An 18,821-nucleotide genomic window follows, 5' to 3' on the forward strand; every position below is an offset into this window, starting at 1 on the left:
CCCCCCCCCCCCCCCCCCCCCCCCCCCCGGTAACCAGCAGTGTGTTCTCTACAATTAAGAGTCTCTTTCTTGGTTTGTCTTTTTATTTCCTTTGTTCGTTTGTTTTGTTTCTTAAATTACACATATGAGTGAAATCATACGGTATTTTCTTTCTCTGACTGACTTCATTTAACATTATACCCTCTAGATCCACCCATGTTGTTGCAAATGGCAAGATTTGTTGTGTTTTTTTTTAAGATTTTATTTATTTATTTGAGAGAGAGAGAATGAGAGACAGCATGAGAGGGAGGAGGGTCAGAGGGAGAAGCAGACCCCCTGCTGAGCAAGGAGCCCAATATGGGACTTGATCCAGGGACTCCAGGATCATGACCTGAGCCGAAGGCAGTCGCTTAACCAACTGAGCCATCCAGGCGCCCAAGATTTCTTTTTTTTTTAAAAGATTTTATTTATTTATTTGAGAGAGAGAGTGAGAGAGAGCATGAGAGGAGAGAGGGTCAGAGGGAGAAGCAAACTCCCCACTGAGCAGGGAGCCAGATGTGGGACTCCATCCAGGGACTCTGGGATCATGACCTGAGCCGAAGGCAGTCGCTTAACCGACTGAGCCACCCAGGTGCCCAAGATTTCATTTTTTTTATGACTGAGTAGTATTCCATTGTATATACAGACCACATCTTCTTTATCCATTCATCTGTGGACACTTGGGCTGCTTCCATAATTTGGCTATTGTAAATAATGCTGTGATAAACATAAGGGTGCATATATCTTTTTGAATAGTGTTCTTGTATTTTTTGGGTAAATACCCTATAGTGGAATTACTGGATCATATGGTAGTTCTTTTAATTTTTCAAGGAACCTCCATACTGTTTTCCACAGTGGCTGCACCAGTTTGCATTCCCACTAATAGTACGCGAGGGTTCCTTTTTTCCCCACATCCTCACCAACACCTGTTGTTTCTTGTGTTTTGGATTTTAGCCATTCTGACGGGTGTGAGGTGTGATCTCATTGTGGTTTTGATTTGTCTTTCCCTGATGATGAGTGATGTTAGGCATCTTTCCATGTATCTATTGACCACCTGCATGTCTTCTTTGGAGAAATATCTGTTCATGTCTTCTGTCCATTTTTTAATGAGATTATTTGGGGGTTTTGGTATTGAGATGTATAAATTCTTTATGTGTTTCGGATGTTAACCTTTATCAGATATGTCATTTGCAAATATCTTCTCCCATTCAGTAGGTGGTTGTTTAGTTTTGTCGATGGTTTCCTTTGCTGTGCAGAAGGTTTTTATTTTGATGTAGTCCTGTTGGTTTATTTTTGCTTTTGTTTCCCCTGCCTCAGGAGAAATATCTAAAAAGAAGTTAGTGTGGCTAATGTCAGAGACATTACTGCCTGTGCCCTCTTCTAGGATTTTTATGGTTTCAGGTTTTCACATTTAGGTCTTTAATCCATTTTGAGTTTATTTTCGTGTATAGCGTAAGAAAGCAGTTTCATTCTTTTGCATGTTGCTGTCCAGTTTTCCCAAGACCATTTGTTGAAGCAACTTTTTCCCACTGCATATTCTTGCCTCCTTTGTTGAAAATTAATTGACCATATAATTGTGGGTTTATTTCTGAGCTCGCTATTCTGTTGTATTGATCTGTGTATCTTTTTTTTTTTTTAGAGAGAGACAGAGCATGAGTGGCAAGGATGGGCACAGGGAGAGAGAGAGAGAGAATCCCCAGTAGGCTCCACAGAGCATGGGGCCAATGCACAGGGCCTGATCTCATGACCCTGAGATCATGACCTGAGCCAAAATCAAGAGTTGGACACCTAATCGAATGAGCCACCCAGGCGCCCCTCTATGTGTGTATTTTTGTGTCAGTACCATATTGTTTTGATTACTACTGATTTGTAGTATATCTTGAAATCTCAGATTGTGATGCCTCCAGCTTTGTTCTTCTTCTTCAAGATTGCTTTGGCTTTTTGGGGTCTTCTGCGAATTTAGGATTGATTGTTCTCATTCTGTGAAAAATGCTGTTGGTATTTTTTTTTAATGATAATTTTTTTTTAATTTTTATTTATTTATTCATGAGAGACAGAGAGAGAGAGAGGCAGAGGGAGAAGCAGGCTCCCAAGGAGCAGAGAGCCTGATGCGGGACTCGATCCCAGGACCCTGGGATCATGACCTGAGCCAAAGGCAGATGCTTAACCATCTGAGCCACCCAGGCGCCCTGTTGGTATTTTGATAGGGATTGCATTAATGTGTAGATTGCTTTGGGTAGTATAAATATTTTAGCAATATTTGTTCTTCCTGTCCATGTGCATGGAATATCTTTCCATTTGTTCATATCATCTTAAATTTATTTCATCAGTGTTTTATCATTTATAGTCAAAGTACAGGTCTTTCACCTGCTTTGTTAAGTTTATTCCTAGATATTTTATTATTTTGGGTGCTTTTGTAAATGGGACTATTTTCTTAATTTCTCTTACTGCTACTTCATTCTTAGTGTATAGAAATACAATGGATTTCTGTATATTGATTTTATATCATACAACCTTACTGAATTCCTTAATCAGTTCTAGTAGCTTTTTGGTGGAGTCTTTATGATTTTTTATGTATAGTATCATGTCATTCTGCAAACATCCTTACCAATTTGGATATCTTTTATTCCGTTTTTCTTTTTTTTTTTTAAGATTTTATTTATTTATTTGAGACAGAGAGGATAAGAGACAGAGAGCATGAGAGGGAGGAGGGTCAGAGGGAGAAGCAGACTCCCCACCGAGCAGGGAGCCCGATGCGGGACTCGATCCCGGGACTCCAGGATCATGACCTGAGCTGAAGGCAGTCGCTTAACCAACTGAGCCACCCAGGCGCCCCATTCCTTTTTTCTTGTCTAATTACTGTGGCTAGGACTTCCAGTACTATATTGAATAAAAGTGGTGAGAGTAGACATCCTTGTCTTGTTTGACCATAGAGGAAAAGGTCTCAGTTTTTCTGCATTTAGGATGGTATTACCTGTGGGTTTTTCATATATGGCCTTTATTATGTTGAGGTATGTTCCCTCTAAACCTACTTTGTTGAGAGTCTTTATCATGAATGGATGTTGTACTTTGTCAAATGATTTTTTGTGTGTTTATTGATATGACCATATGTTTTTTTATCCTTTCTCTTGTTGAGGTGATGAATCATGTTGAATGATTTGCAAATATTGAACCACCATTGTATCCTGGGAATAAATCCCACTTGATCATGGTGAATGATTTTTTTTAGTGTATTGTTGGATTCAGTTTGCTAATACTTTGTTGAGGATTTTTGCATATATGTTCACCAGAGATATTGACCTACAGTTCTCTTCTTTTGTAGTATCTTTCTGTCGTTTTGTTATCAGGGTAATGCTGGTGTCATACTATGAATTTAGAAGCTTTCTTTCCTCTTCAATTTTTTTGAATAGCTTGCAGAATAGGTATTAACTCTTCTTTAAATGTTTGGTAGAATTCGCCTGTGAAGCCATCTGGTCCTGGACTTTTGGTTTTTGGGAGGTTTTTGATTACTGATTCAATTTCATTGCTGATAGTCTGATCAGAGTTTCTATTTCTCCCTGATTTAGTTTTGGGAGGTTATAAGTTTCAAGGAATTTATGCATTTCTCCTAGGTTGTCCAATTTGTTAGCATATAATTTTTCATAATATTCTCTTATAATCCTTTGTATTTCTGTGATGTTAGTTGTATTTCTCCTCTTTCCTTTCTTATTTTGTTTATTTGAGCCCTCTTTTTTTTTTTTTTTTTTAGATGACTCTGGCCAAAAGTTTATCAATTTTGTTGATCTTTTCAAAGAACTGTCTCCTGGTTTCATTGATCTGTACTATTGTTTTTTTAGTTTCTATTTTGTTTATTTCTGCTCTGATCTTTATTATTTCCTTCCTTCTACTCGTTTTGAGTTTTGTTTGTTCTTCTTTTTCTAGTTCTTTTAGTTGTAAAGTTAAGTTGTCTGAGATTTTTCTTCTTTGTTGAGGTAGACCTGTATTGCTATAAACTTCCCCTTAGAACCACTTTTGCTGCATCCCAAAGATTTTGGACCATTGTGTTTTCATTTTCATTATAATGAGTACTAGGTATTACATAAGACTGATGAATCACTGACCTCTACCTGTGAAACCAGGAATACATTATATGTTAATTGAATTTAAATAAAAATAAATGAATTTAAAAACCAAAAAAACCCACAAAGTCCCCTTTAATATTTCTTGTAGGGTTGAGTTAGTGGTTGTGAACCCCTTTAACTTTCATTTGTCTGAGAAACTCTTTATCTCTCCCTCTGTTCTGAATGAGAGCCTTGCTGGATAGAATATTCTTGGTTGCAGGTTTTTCCTTTCAGCACTTTGAATTGATCATGCCTCTCTCTTCTGGCCTGCATAGTTTCTGCTGCATAATCAGCTGATAGCCTTATGGGGTTTCCATTGCATGCAACTGTTTTCCTTCCTCTTGCTGCATCTAAAATTCTCTTGATCACTTCTTTTTGACATTTTAATTACATGTCTTGGTGCAGACCTCCTTGGGTTGATTTTTTTGGGGGAGGGTGGCTCTCTGTACCTCCTGGATCTGGATTTCTGTTTCCTTCCCCAGATTCAGGAAGTTTTCAGCTATTATTTCTTGAAATAAATGTTCTGCCCCCTTTTCTCTCTGTTCTTCTTCTGGAATCACTATCATGTGACTGTTATTACGCTTGATGGTGTCCCTGAGTTCTCTTAACCTGTTCTCGTTTTTTATTACTCTTTTTTCTTTGTCTTGTCCAGCTTGATGGGTTTTGATTACATGTCTTCCAGGTCGCTGATCTGTTCTTCTTCCTCTAATCTATTTATACCCTCTGGTGTATTTTTTTTTTTTAAGATTTTATTTATTTATTTGAGAGAGAAAGAATGAGAGATAAAGAGCATGAGAGGGAGGAGGAGGAGAGGGAGAAGCAGACTCCCCACTGAGCAAGGAGCCCAATGTGGGACTTGATCCTGGGACTCCAGGATCATGACCTGAGCTGAAGGCAGTCACTTAACCAACTGAGCCACCCAGGCGCCCCCTCTGGTGTATTTTTAATTTCAGTTATTGAGTTCTTCATTCTGATGGTTCTTTTTATGTTTTCTATCTTTGTTGAAGGTCTCACTGAGGTCTCCACTCTTTTCTCAATTCTAGCGAGCATCTTTATGAACATTACTCTAAATTCGCTATCAGACATATTACTTACCTCCGTTTCGCTTAGGTCTCCTACTTTGATTTTGTCCTGTTCTTTGATTAGGGACATATTCCTCTGTCTCCTCATTCTGTCTGTTGCATGGTCTGTTTCTCTGTGTTATTAGGAAAGTCAGCTCCGTCTCCTGCACTTGAAAGTGGTGGCTTTATGAAGAGGTCCTGCAGTGCGATGTCTGTTCCCCAGAACCTGGTGCTTCCAGGGGTGTCTCCTATGTGTGTTGCCCCAGGGGTGTCCTCCCGTTGTGGCTGGGATGTGTTTGCCTTCAGTCCTGTTGTCTGCGATGGCTCCCTGCCTGTTGTGGGCAGAGTCTGGTGCCCGTGGTGTTAGTGGGCTGCTCCAGGGCTGCCTTGGGCTGGAGTTGAGTCAGACCAGGCGTTTGCCGGAGATGCAGTAGCACCAAACTGCAGGCCCTGTCCCTGTGCCGTCCCCGGAGAAGCTTCTGTTCGTGGCTGGGGCCTGCAGTCAGAGCAGGGGCCTGCCCTCAGCCCACTGCTGGGGTCACAGTCAGACGGGTGTGTGCTTATCTTCCCCTCTCCCTGGGGCAGGACTCACTTTGGAGTGGTGCTGACTTGTCTGGGCCACGCACACACTGCCAGGCTTGTGGCACCGCTTTGACGGGCTCCTGCCGAGGGCATGTTGAAACTGGCAGGTCTGCAGAAGAGTGGGGGGTGCGGGGTACATAGTCTTAGCAGTGTCTGCAAGGTCTGCCATGGAGGGGACCTGAGATGGAGGACTGGCGGGAAGGGGCGTGTGTGAAGAGGAGTGTGGGGGGGCAGAGCACGCTGTTAAAATCCTCGGTGGGGAGCGATCCAGCTGTGCTCTTCCCACAGGTGTCTGTGGGCTGGGGGAGGGAAATGGTGCCTGCCGGCTCCTTTGTCCCTGGAGGGGTCTCCTAAGGATCTCTGTCCCTCCAGCACAGGCTCTGTGATGAGTAAACAAATCTCCCTCCCACAGGACTCACTTTTGGAGTGGTGCTGACCCTTGTCTGGGCCGCGCACACACTACCAGGCTTGTGGCACTGCTTTGATGGGCTCCTGCCGAGGGCCCATTTGGGGTGGGGAGGGTGGATCTGCAACATGCATGTGGGCAGGGGTGCAGGTCTGCTGTGTGAGGGGACCTGGAGCTGAGGTCTGGCTGGAGGGGGCATGTCCACGCCAGAATGAGGGGATTGCTGTTAGTAAGTTAGTTCCAGCTGGTGTCAGAGTATCTATGCTAGGGGAGGGAAGTGGAACCTGCCAGCTCCTTTGTTTCTGGATAAGTCCCCCACTGATCTCTGTCACTCCAACACAGGTTCTGAGATGAGTCAATGACGCTTTCCTGTGCGTCCCAGGTGTTTTTCAAACTGCAGCTTCTGTGCTGTATCTCTGTGGGGCTGTTTGTCATGCAGTCTCTTTAACGGTGGGGACTCCCTTTCCTCTCTTCCTCCCAGCTCTCCCAGAGCTGAACCACTGATGTTTAAAATTCCAGGTTTTAAGTCCTGCTGGTTGTAAGAACTCGCAAAATCTGACCCATCTCATTTTCAAAGCCAAATGTTAGGAGGATTCATCTGCCCCATGCTGGCCCCCTGTGAGAGGGTCTGTTTCTCCCCCTCCGCACCCCCGTCTGTGCTCGTGGGTGTCTCTCTTCTACCAACAGACCCACAAGTCCATTTAGCTCCCCACCACCTCTCTGCCCTTCCTCTCTTCTTCATTGCAGCCTCTTTTCTACATTTAGTTGTGGGGTTTGTTCTGGCAGTCTTTAGGTCATTTTCAGAGTTATTTATGCTGATGTGGGTGTTATCTAGGTTTACCGGGGCAACAAAGTGAGCTCAGGGTCCTCCTACTCCACCATTTCCCCAGAAGTCCTTGTTTGATGATTTTATAAATTATTGATTCCATATATTTAAACATTGCCAAAACACTTAATTGTCAGCTAGACGTACATATTTTAAAATACCGGGTTTTAATATCTGAGATTCGTGGTGACTATATTCACTTCACTTCATAAACCAAGATCTCTTTCTGGGTTTTTATATCTTTTCCTTGTTGAACACAAGTCACAGTGGTTGTGATGACCCCTCCAGAATACCCACATATGGTAGTTACAGCCTATAGAAAGTTCTCTGCCCAGGAAGACCCTCTGCTATATGAATGGTTAATAATAGCAAGTTTACTGAGTAAAGATTGAGATAAACCCTCTAATTATTTCTAGCGTTTCTTTGGACTATTACTAAGCATCATTACTAACCAGTAATTTTCCATTTATTCACGTATTGAGCACCTGCTTTATACCAGGTACTGCTGCTACATGCTGGGACTCCCAAGATAATTCCCTACTATTACAGAACTCAAGATCTATTATAGGAACCAAAGTAGAGAGATACTAGCATGTGATGTATGCTGTGATAGTTTAGGTGGTATGGTCACATGAAAGAAGAGAGATCAACCCAGCCTGGGAGAAGTGATCCTTCAGCTGGGTTTTGGAAGAATGTGTGAGTTAGGCAGGTAAAAGGGTCACTGTGTGTGGGTGGCTGGGTGGGAAGAGCATCCTAGGCAAGGGGGAAGTTCAGATCTGCAACCATGAACAAGTGTGGCATGTTCCAGAGACATAAACAAGATGGTACCAATGGAACCTAGTTTGCAAATGGCTAAGTGATGAGATTCCCCAGGGAGGCAGGGCCAGATGATGAAGGGCCTTGAATATCATAATGAAGGATTTTGAGTAGGGGAGTGAAATGATTTGATTTAGAAATGTCTCCCTAGAAGAGAGCATAGAGTTATGTGTAGAAGGGGGGTGGTCAGTGAGAATAGATGAAAAGAACCCCGTTACAAGACTAGAAATCCTGGGAGACTAAGGTAAGACAGTGGTAGGGGTTAAGGAAGGTGGAGCCAGGAGCTTCAGATGGGCACGAGGAGGAGAGAGGAAGGAGGTCCAGGCTTGTGCCGAGATCTCTGGCTTGGACACCCAAGTGTAAGGGGATCCCAGTGCAGAGAGAGGAAGTAGGAGGGAGAGGCTTGTGTAGAAATAAGTACGTTTTGGACATGTTGAAAATCTAAGACTTATGGGACAGCCAAATGAACATCTGCAATCAGCAGTTGGGTATACAGATCTGGGGCAGGGAAAAGTGACAGGAGCCACAGAGCCAGCAGGACAGGCGGAGGAGAGATGGGGTGTGCGCCATGTCAGCATTCAAGTGTGGGGACCACGAGGGATCCTGAAAGCAAATGGTAAGAAGTGGCCGAGGGATGAAGAAAAACAGGAGAGTGACTTCCCAGGCAGAATGAGGGACAGAGCCAACCGTCAGACGCAGCAGCGGGGCCGCACGGCAGGGCCCGGGGATGGCTGAGAGATGAGTCAGCAAAGACCCCGAGTTGATAGATGATCTTTTCTTTTTTTTTTATTTATTTTTTATTATGTTATGTTAATCACCATACATTACATCATTAGTTTTTGATGTAGTGTTCCATGATTCATTGTTTGCATATAACACCCAGTGCTCCATGCTGAACGTGCCCTCTTTAATACCCATCACCAGGCTAACCCATCCCCCCAGCCCCCTCCCCTCTAGAACCCTCAGTTTGTTTTTCAGAGTCCATCGTCTCTCATGGTTCATCTCCCCCTCCGAGTTCCCCCCCTTCATTTTTCCCTTCCTACTATCTTCTTTTTCTTTTAACATGTAACGTATTATTTGTTTCAGAGGTACAGGTCTGTGATTCAGCAGTCTTGCACAATTCACAGCACTTACCAGAGCATATACCCTCCCCAGTGTCTATCACCCAGTCACCCCATCCCTCCCACCCCCCACCACTCCAGCAACCCTCAGTTTGTTTCCTACAATTAAGAATTCCTCATATCAGTGAGGTCATATGATACATGTCTTTCTCTGATTGACTTATTTCACTCAACATAACACCCTCCAGTTCCATCCACGTTGTTGCAAATGGCAAGATTTCATTCCTTTTGATGGCTGCATAATATTCCATTGTATATATATACCACATCTTCTTCATCCATTCATCTGTCGATGGACATCTTGGCTCTTTCCACAGTTTGGCTATTGTGGACATTGCTGCTATAAACATCGGGGTGCACGTACCCCTTCGGATCCCTACTTTTGTATCTTTGGGGTAAATACCCAGTAGTGCAATTGCTGGATCATATGGTAGCTCTATTTTCAACTTTTTGAGGAACCTCCATACAGTTTTCCAGAGTGGCTGCACCAGCTTGCATTCCCACCAACAATGTAGGAGGGTTCCCCTTTCTCCGCATCCCCGCCAACATCTGTCGTTTCCTGACTTGTTAATTTTAGCCATTCTGACTGGTGTGAGGTGGTATCTCACATTGAGGTTTTGATTTGGATTTCCCTGATGCCAAGCGATGTTGAGCACTTTTTTATGTGTCTGTTGGCCATTTGGATGTCTTTGTTAGAAAAATGTCTGTTCATGAATAGACGATCTTTTCAAGCACTGTGACCGTGGAAGGGAGGTGGGCAAGTAGACAGTAGCTAGAGAAAAACAAAGTGCGAGAGGGGGCTGCTTACGAATATTTTTAATGAGAGAGAGGTAAAAGGGAGCAGAGGTTGCAAAGGAGAGCTTGCAAGTGTAGGAGAGTGATCAGTGACACAGGATGGCTTGCCTGGGATGTGGAAACGGGCATTTCTTCTTCTGGAGAAGGGGGAGTGGAGTGAAGACAGGTGTGAGTGCAGCTAAGCGGTGGGCAGGGCTGGGGCTGGAGGGGCTGTGTATGCAGCAGCAGGGACGTGAGGTGACGACTTATTCCCTGAGGACTGGAAACAAGCAGAAAGGTGGGGGCACGGGAAGTCAGTGCTGGTGATCTGACGTACAGCGGGGTGTCTGTGTGCGTATGTGTTCACGGGTGGGGTTTTTTGGGTTTTACTTTCATTTGTTTTAGTTGTCTTTATGAAAAATTAATTTAGCAATTTAAGAATCAATTAAGCATGGGCTCTTAGTTTTACTCCTGCTACTATGTATACTGCAATTTAAATATCATGCTTTTTGTGTGCAAATGTAGGCCCAAATGAGGCTGTGATCCTATCATGATTAAACATACATTATGAACTGCAGTTTCTTTTGGTTCTGGACAGGACTACCTTGAAATTAAAAGAATGATTTTCCCAAGATTTTACTTTCTTAGCAACGCTGAACTCCTTGATATTCTAGCTGATAGCGGAACTCCTGAGTCTGTACAGGTAATATTATTCTCTGCTCAGTGACATTATTTCCCAACCAGGTCAGAATTTTATAGTGTTATTGATGCTTGTTTCTGGTCCACAGCCTCATCTTGTGAAGTGTTTTGAAAATATAAAACAATTACTGATATGGAAACAAGAAATCGGACCTCCTGCTGTGATAATGCTCATATCTGCTGAGGGGGAGACTCTTCTGTTGCCCAAGTAGGACCTATGTGTTATGAATTAAGCATTCAGACTCTATAAAACTTCACAATTAAAACCTCTGTTTGGAAATTTCTGATATTTCATAGAAGTTTGCTAAGCAAACTGTCTCTTCAAAGATACGTACTTAATGCAGATTTTTACTTTTCCATGTGTATATTCATTGGTATTATCCTGAATGCCAAAATGGGGTTTTATTATAGGCACTTAGGAAGGAACTTTACTATTTATTTGGTGTTGTTAATGCTGCCCCCGGTCCCTGACCCCATGGCCCGGCTGGCTGTGAACAACTCCAGGCCGGTGTCAACAACTGGGTCCTGCCACCACACTGGTCCAGTTTGCCTGCCAGCCTGTGGCATGTGGCTCCTGATGGGAGTTGATGAAAACATGCTGCGTCCAAGTGTTCCCATCCACCAGAGTCCCTAACCCAACCCTGAACTCAGCTGGCTGTTTAAAGAGCTTTGTGATATAACTTACCTACTTCGTCAGTTCACGTTTTACCAGAACCTCTTAATTTTGTAAATCCATGGTTTCGATGTCAGAATTCCCTAAAGTTAGGTGATATTTTGTCTGCATAGCTTTCAAAATTGAGATCTAGAAAAAACAAAATTAGAGAATTATGGTCCTTTGGCCTGTGAATGGTGTAAGTGTAGAAAAGTTAGTCTACAGCCTTATCAAAGGAGTGAAACATGGATAAAAATTGTTTGCAAATTATTTTTGAAAAAATTGTAGGAAAATTCGCGTAAGAAGTGCTGTGGAACAGTGGCTGGTGAATGTAGAGAAGAGCATGTTTGATGTGCTGAAAAAGTGAGTACAATTTTTAACCCTAAGATTACATTATATATATTTAAGCTTAATTATCTGCTAATCCAAGTGGGAAGTATCTGCAGAAATGTATGGAGTAAAGTTTCATGAAATGGGTTTTGATAGAACATGACAGCACATGGCTGAAGGGAAAATAAGCATTTTTTTACAGTGTGAATATTTCAGTTGGAAAGCATGATCAGGGAGTGCATTCGGGTGGGTTCTGTGTGCTTGGACTCACGCCTATCTGCAAACTGGCCAGGAGCTGGACTCGTGGCGGCACATTGCTGCCTGCTTTCTGAGGACCCCATGCACAGCAGGCTCGGGTTGCAGCCCACCCCACTTCTGCTTCCTCGCAGTGCTTGCTTGGTTCAGGCCTTGTAATGTTCTCCTTTGTAACTTCCAGTCCGTTTAGAGTGAAGAAAGAGCCTCAGAGCGTGAACTTTTCAACGAATTTCCTAGAGCCGTCTTGTGCATTTCTAATTATTTGTGGTTGGTTATAGAAAGGCTATTTATTGGTCTTGGGGTTTTAATATCTATGTTTATGAATATGATCCTGAATGCCAACACAAGACTTCTAGAGCAGAGCAGATTATTACTTACTCCATAAATAACCAGGATGACTTTCCTTGGCTCCATTTCTTCCTTGGGGTGACGTGATGAGAGCCAGATGTCTACATGTGAGGGCAAGGAACCCTGAAAAATGCATCTGGACACTTGAGGGACAAACCGATTTTCACTTGTTGCACTGGGACTTTTGTCAGACAATCTAATCATTTACTATTAATGATAGTTCTTTCTCTTTTTTTGCAGTCCTTTTAGAAATGTCTCTTCCGGGGCGCCTGGGTGGCTCAGTCGTTAAGCGTCTGCCTTCGGCTCAGGTCATGATCCCAGGGTCCTGGGATCGAGCCCCGCATTGGGCTTCCTGCTCGGCGGGAAGCCTGCTTCTCCCTCTCCAACTCCTCCTGCTTGTGTTCCTGCTCTCGCTGTCTCTCTCTCTGTCAAATAAATAAATAAAATCTTTAGAAAAAAAAAAAAAAAAGAAAAGAAATGTCTCTTCCTCTTCCTGTTATTTAGGATGATAAATTTTGTGCAGTGTTGAAAAGTACAGATGACAGTGAGCATCCTTCTTTGGTTCCTAATTTTACTGGGAACATTTCTAACGTTTCATCGTTTGTTATGATGCTTGGATTTCTGGAATATACCCCTCATCAAAGTAAAGAGTTTTATTCTCTTCCTTGTGTGTAAAGTTTTTAGTAATTAAAGGATGTCTCATTTGTTCAAAGTTTTTTTAATGAATCTGTCAAGAAACCCAAATACTCTTTTGCCTTTAATTTGTGGTTGTCATGAATTTCCTTATGTTGAACTTCCCTTGATTTTCCTGTTCATTTTTTGGTCCACTTACTTTATTTTCTAGAAAACTGTATTAAACATTTCCTCCTTTTCTGTGGGTTTGTCCTTACCCTTTTTTTTTTTAATTTCTAGCATTTATTTCTAATAAATAACTGTGTCACCAGCCCTGTTGGCTCCCTTGACCTTGTCCCCATGTCTGCAAAGAGTCCTTTCATTGAACTCTTGAGGTACCCTTTGCATGCATGTGCCCTCCTGCTTCACTGCTCCCCATCCCATTGTATGTCTTCCAATCACCAGGCTTTTGATCTGGGGGGTTTCACTTACTATTGTTATATTGAGTTTCTTCATGTCTTTTGGGGCAGCCATGCCAAAGTCATAAGCAGTTCCTTTTATCTAGTGAATACTCTTTAAATGTTAATGTACAAAGTGAAACATATTTTTATCAAAGCCTACAGTAAATATCTCTGATTTGTCCACAGTGAGCATGGATCACTTCATAATACCCTTCCATCACAGCCTCCTTGTTGTAATCATGCAGGATTTTATTCCAAATGAAGCTAGTTCTCAGTTTATGGATCAGTAATTATCTAGTCTTAGTAAGGTTCTTGGTTTGTTTTGTTTTTGTTCATTACCGATTCATAGGTCTCACATTTTAGAGTTTGTTTTCCTTGTGCTATATATATTTCCAAGTAATATTTTCTGGAAAACATCTGTGAGTGGCAAATATTTTTATTTTTCCCTCTTGCAGGCTAGTTGAACGGAATTAATTTTAAGTTCAAATCCAATTTGTTGAATGCTAGCTCCCCAAAATGTGACCCAAACAACGTGTTGATAAGACAGAGCTGAGTGTGTGGGGTAAAGGAGAAGCCCTACTGAGAGCCCCCCCAGAGCGCCCAGGCGAGGAAGGGTTAAACTGGGATGTGTGTCCTGTTGCAGTCTGGTTTCAGGCAGGCCTTGCAGTGTGGGGCTTGATTACAGCTGGGTAGAGATCAGGGGACAGCCGTTTGGGATTGGAGGACACAGAGCAGGGGCTGCCCTTTGACGGTGGGTTTTGGAAAAAGCATCATTTTTGTTTTCACACGTGACAGAATGGTGAGGTGTTATCTTCATCACGCATTCAATTTGGCAAAACAGTGTCTTCTACCTGGAACCTTTTCTGAGCTTTTGAGTACATACTTTCAGTATTCCCTCTGGGGAAATGATTTCTCTTTCATCAAATATCGCAGGGCCTGGCAGTGTTTGATCTCACCAGAGCATGTTCGCATGGCACACGCCCTGCTGGTGGAGCGATTGTCAGATGCCAGAGATGCCCCTGATCTCCGAGAGCTTCAGCCGGTGTTAGAACCGGTAAAGGAGCGGTCTGTGGCTGCGTGAGCTTTGTTAACACTGCTTCCCCAGGTTCCTGCTTCCGTTGGTTGTCCGTTCACAGTCAGACTGGCGAGCCCCTCTCCCTCTCCCACCGGGTGCTCCTGGGAATCACAGAGGCCCCCTGTGCGCACGGCTGCGGGTCGCAGGACAGATGCGCAGCCCCAGGCTGGGAGTGGCACACCTTCCAGTGCATGGATGTTCCTTTCCATTTCTCCTGGACGCTGCAAACTGCCTTTGTCACTTCCCTGGCGCACGGGTTCCAGCGCTGCTTCAGACACACCAGCCATGTCTTATGGGAAAATGCCAGGGTCGACAAACTTTGGTTCCTTTCTTCCCCTCTCTCCACTTCCTCTCTTCCTCCCTGTGCTTCCCACCGTGTTTTAGGATGTGTGGTGTGATTGCAGGCCCTACTCTGCTTCTCTCTCCAGCCTCATTGGCCCTCGGAGATTTGCATTCACAGTGGCCACCGGTGGCTGAGTAGGGGGCGGCGGGTGTGGGGACAGGCAGAGGCCACTGCAGTCCCTACTTAGAAAGCTCTCTCCTCATCGTCCCGAAGAGCCAATCCCCCCTCCCTCTTGGGTGTGTCAAACTTGGCAGGAGTGTTCTTTGGTGGCTCTGCTCTTCTTTCTATCATTCAATCCAACTTTTCAAGTTGTGGATGCCCTGGAGCACACTTTCTTGTGTTCCAGGGTTTTCTATGTGTGTGCATGTACATATGTGTGTATGTAGAATATATATGACATAGGTATTATTATATAGTATTCATATATTATCTGTCATTTGAAGGGATATGGTTCACGATGAAGACAGGATTATTAGGTCAAAAATCTTGATCCACTCTCTCCCAAGAGACTATAAAAAATCAGAATAAATATTTCCAAAACCCTGGAGGAAACAAAATAAGTGTGCTCTGTGTGTGTGTGTGTATTTATATAAATATAAACACAGGGCAAGTGTCAAAATAGAAGTAAGATCTTAATTAAAAGAAGATTTTGTCAAAAGAGAATTGGAACTACATGTTGTTTGAGAGATAAAGCAGTGCTACACAAAGTTGTGAATAAAAGCAGGAAAGACAGGTCACGTAACAGCAAGCAAAAAGAAAACAAAGACATAAAATAAAAGGTCGTTTTAATTGATGAAACATACATTTGCCACTGATGTTGTTTTGAAATATATAGAAAGTTGTTATAAACCTATTTCTCCCCAGTGGCAGTGATAAGAAAATAATAAGAACAGACACCATTTGCAATTACAGCAAAATTTAGAGGAACAAATATTCATTTTAAAAGTAAGCTAAATTCTTTTTTTTTTTAAGATTTTATTTATTTATTTGACAAAGAGAGTGACACATGGAGAGAGGGAGCACAAGCAGGGGGGAATGGGAGAGGGAAAAGCGGGCTTCCCGTGGAGCAGGGAACCTGATGTGGGGCTCAATCCCAGGATCATGACCTGAGCTGAAGGCAGATGCTTAACGACTGAGCCACCCAGGTGCCCCAGTAAACTAAATTCTAAATTAAGTTGATAAGTAAGAAAAGAAGCCATCGAAGGAGAAGAAAATGAGTGAAGTTTAGTGTCAAGAATTTCTGACACATGACGTCAGTGATGAAATGTGAAGATTGATCGATTTGATTATGTAGAAACTAAACACTTCTGAGTGAAACAAACCCACTGTAACAATATGCAGACATACTCTGTTGGCACATATTAACTTGATCTTAAATAAAAATGTCTGCATATTTTTCATGAATCCTATTTTTTCCTTACGATTAATTTTTTAAAATTAACATATAATGTATTTGTTTCAGGGGTACCGGTCTGTGATTCATCAGTCTTATACAATTGACAGTGCTCACCATAGCACATACCCTCCCCAATGTCTATCACCCAGCCACCCCATCCCTCCCACCCCCCTCCACTCCAGCAACCCTCCATATGTTTCCTGAGATTAAGAGTCTCGAATGGTTTGTCTCCCTCTCCAGTTTCCTCTTGTTTCATTTTTCCCTCCCTTCCCCTATGATCCTGTGTCTTGTTTCTCAAATTCCTCATATCAGTGAGATCATATGATACTTGTCTTTCTCTGATTGACTTATTTCGCTCAGCATAATACCTTCTAGTTCCATCCATGTCATTGCAAATGGCAAGATTTCATTCTTTTTGACAGCTGAGTAGTATTCCATTGTATATATATACCACATCTTCTTTATCCATTCATCTGTCGATGGACATCTGGGCTCTTTCCACAGTTTGGCTATTGTGGACATTGCTGCTATAAACATCGGGGTGCACGTACCCCTTCGGATCCCTACATTTGTATCTTTGGGGTAAATACCCAGTAGTGCAATTGCTGGGTCGTAGGGTAGCTCTGTTTTCAACTTTTTTGATGAACCTCCACACTGTTTTCCAGAGTGGCTGCACCAGCTTGCATTCCCACCAACAGTGTAGGAGGGTTCCCCTTTCTCCGCATCCTTGCCAACATCTGTTGTTTCCTGACTTGTTAAATTTAGGCATTCTGATTGGTGTGGGGTGGTGTCTCATTGAGGTTTTGACTTGTATTTCCCCCCTATGATTAATTTTTAAAGCTAAATGCAAGGCTTTACTGCTAAAATTCATTTGATGGTTTCAAATTATTTTAAATACTGATTTTGTCATTGCTAGTATTAGAAATTCAAAGCTAATACGTATCATCTCCCCCTTCTAGTTTTACCACCCCAGAAACTCAGTGGCTCTATTGGAGAAGTACTGGTGTTATTAAAGGGAAATTTAAGGAATATGCGTTATGCATGAATGAATAAGGCTCTAACAACTCTAGCATTTGGTCCCATACACATATACCTAAGTTAGAATTAAAAAACCAGAGATCCTAAAGGAAAATCCCCTCGTGATGTTGTCATGCTTGATCATTAAATGGCCAGTATGATTACACATAATAATAGAAATAAAATGTTTTGTTTGTAGGTTTGTAAGTCAAGGGGTCGAAGACTGGAGCTGCCAGGCTTTTTCTACATGGGTGGTGTCTCATCCAGGACAAGTGGTCCTCATGGTGGTGAGTTAGTTTGTGGCTATTCTGCCAAGAAAGCAAAGATTTAGAAATAAACCATTACAATGGGTACTGATACATGTCGCTTACTTTGAAATGCATCAAAAAATGAGATGGACGGATGGATGGATACACGGACAGATGTGTGAGAAAGTAAATACAACAAAAAATTAGTTAGAATATAGGTGGTGGGTATATGGGTGTTTGTTTTATAATTCAACTTTTTTATGGTTTTAAAATTGTTTCATAATAAAATGTTGAATGAAAATAAGTCATAAATTATTTTCTCAGGGATATCCCTCTATTGCATTGTATTTGGGGTCTATTGCTGTCATTAAAAAGTTGCCACAAACTTAGTTGCTTAAAACAGCACACGTTTGTTATCTCGCAGTGGGTTGAAGTCCTCCCTGGAGTCGCTGGTTAAAATCAAGGTGTCGGCAGGGCTGCATTCCTTCCTGGAGGCTCAGGGCAGAGTCCCTTCCCTTCTCTTTCCCAGCTTCTAGAGGCCACTGGCATGCCTTCATTTTTAAAGCCAGCCATGTTTACATCTGTCTGCTCTTCTGTAGTCAAACCTCCCTCTGCTCGCAGGCAGAAAAAGTTCTCCAGGTTTAAGGGTACACACGGTCATACTGGCCCCACTCAGATAACCCAGAATACTCTCTCCATCTGAAGGTCTTGATTTCATCACACTTGTGAAGTCCGTTTTGCCATGTCAGGTGGCAACGGCACAGACTCTGGGGATTTGCTCAAGGATGTCTTTCCAGGGAGCCTTCATTCTGCCAAGTGTCACTGTTCTGGACCGCAAAGGAGGAAGAGAAATGAGGTGTGTGTGATAGCAAAGGAAGCCAAAACACGGGGTTCTTTGGAGAGCTCGTGAAGTAGTGGTTAAAGCCAGGACAGTAGGGAATTCCCCTGTAGACCATGTAGAATGAAAGAAGGACAAGGGTAGACCCCAGGGGACATCCCCCATTTAGCAAGCAGGCGAAGGAAGGGGCTCCATGAAGGACAATGCCAGAGGCGTCCTGGAAGCTACGGGAGCAGAGGGCGAACTGGACTGACTTTCCTCTGGAGATAGTGAGCGGTTGTCATGTTAAAATGCTCTGGAGAGGTCTGAAAAGTCTGTTACGCCTGTCGGTGATGAGAGTCCCCACGCACTTGGGGACAGTGGTTCTCCTGCCCTGATGGAGCCCAGCCCCATGAGGTACCATCATCAAGTGTTTGTAAAGCAGACTTGACTCTATTAAATTTAAAGATAGCATCACATCTTTTCACTGTGCCTTGCCCCACCACAACTCTCACGTCTCTGTTCAGATCACCTGGGATTCTGCACACAAATAATGATGTCCAATCTCCCCGGTCCCTTTCGTCGTGCATTTGACTGAATATTGGTAAAATACTCGAAGATCCTGAGCTGCGAGGACTTGTTTAAGCTGTTGTCTACAAAGGCAGCAAAATGATGATGAATCAGTCTGGACATTTCTGTGGTTGACCAGGCATCCAGATAATCAGATCTGCTCTACAAAGAGAAGATCATCCCCAGGTCCCTGGTCCTCCAAATATGCTGACCAATAAGAAGCAGCTTGAACTGAAATCATTGAACAGACTTTACCAAATTTCCTCCCCTGTCTGCCCAGCCTGCTGCTAATTT

General features: G+C 42.9%; 1 protein-coding gene across 1 annotated transcript in view; it reads left to right on the forward strand.

Annotated features, from left to right (window-relative positions):
* Window positions 1–18,821, forward strand: part of DNAH14 (dynein axonemal heavy chain 14) — a 357,723-nt gene that overhangs the window by 140,555 nt on the left and 198,347 nt on the right. The window contains exons 31-34 of the mRNA XM_035008404.1: window positions 10,303–10,407; window positions 10,493–10,611; window positions 11,344–11,418; window positions 17,092–17,179. Coding sequence (XP_034864295.1) covers window positions 10,303–10,407; window positions 10,493–10,611; window positions 11,344–11,418; window positions 17,092–17,179 — 387 coding nt within the window. The remainder of the gene's footprint in view (window positions 1–10,302; window positions 10,408–10,492; window positions 10,612–11,343; window positions 11,419–17,091; window positions 17,180–18,821) is intronic.

Source organism: Mirounga leonina, unplaced genomic scaffold (genome assembly GCF_011800145.1).
Source record: "Mirounga leonina isolate KUSES-001 unplaced genomic scaffold, KU_Mleo_1.0 Mir_152, whole genome shotgun sequence".
Lineage (NCBI taxonomy): Eukaryota > Metazoa > Chordata > Mammalia > Carnivora > Phocidae > Mirounga > Mirounga leonina.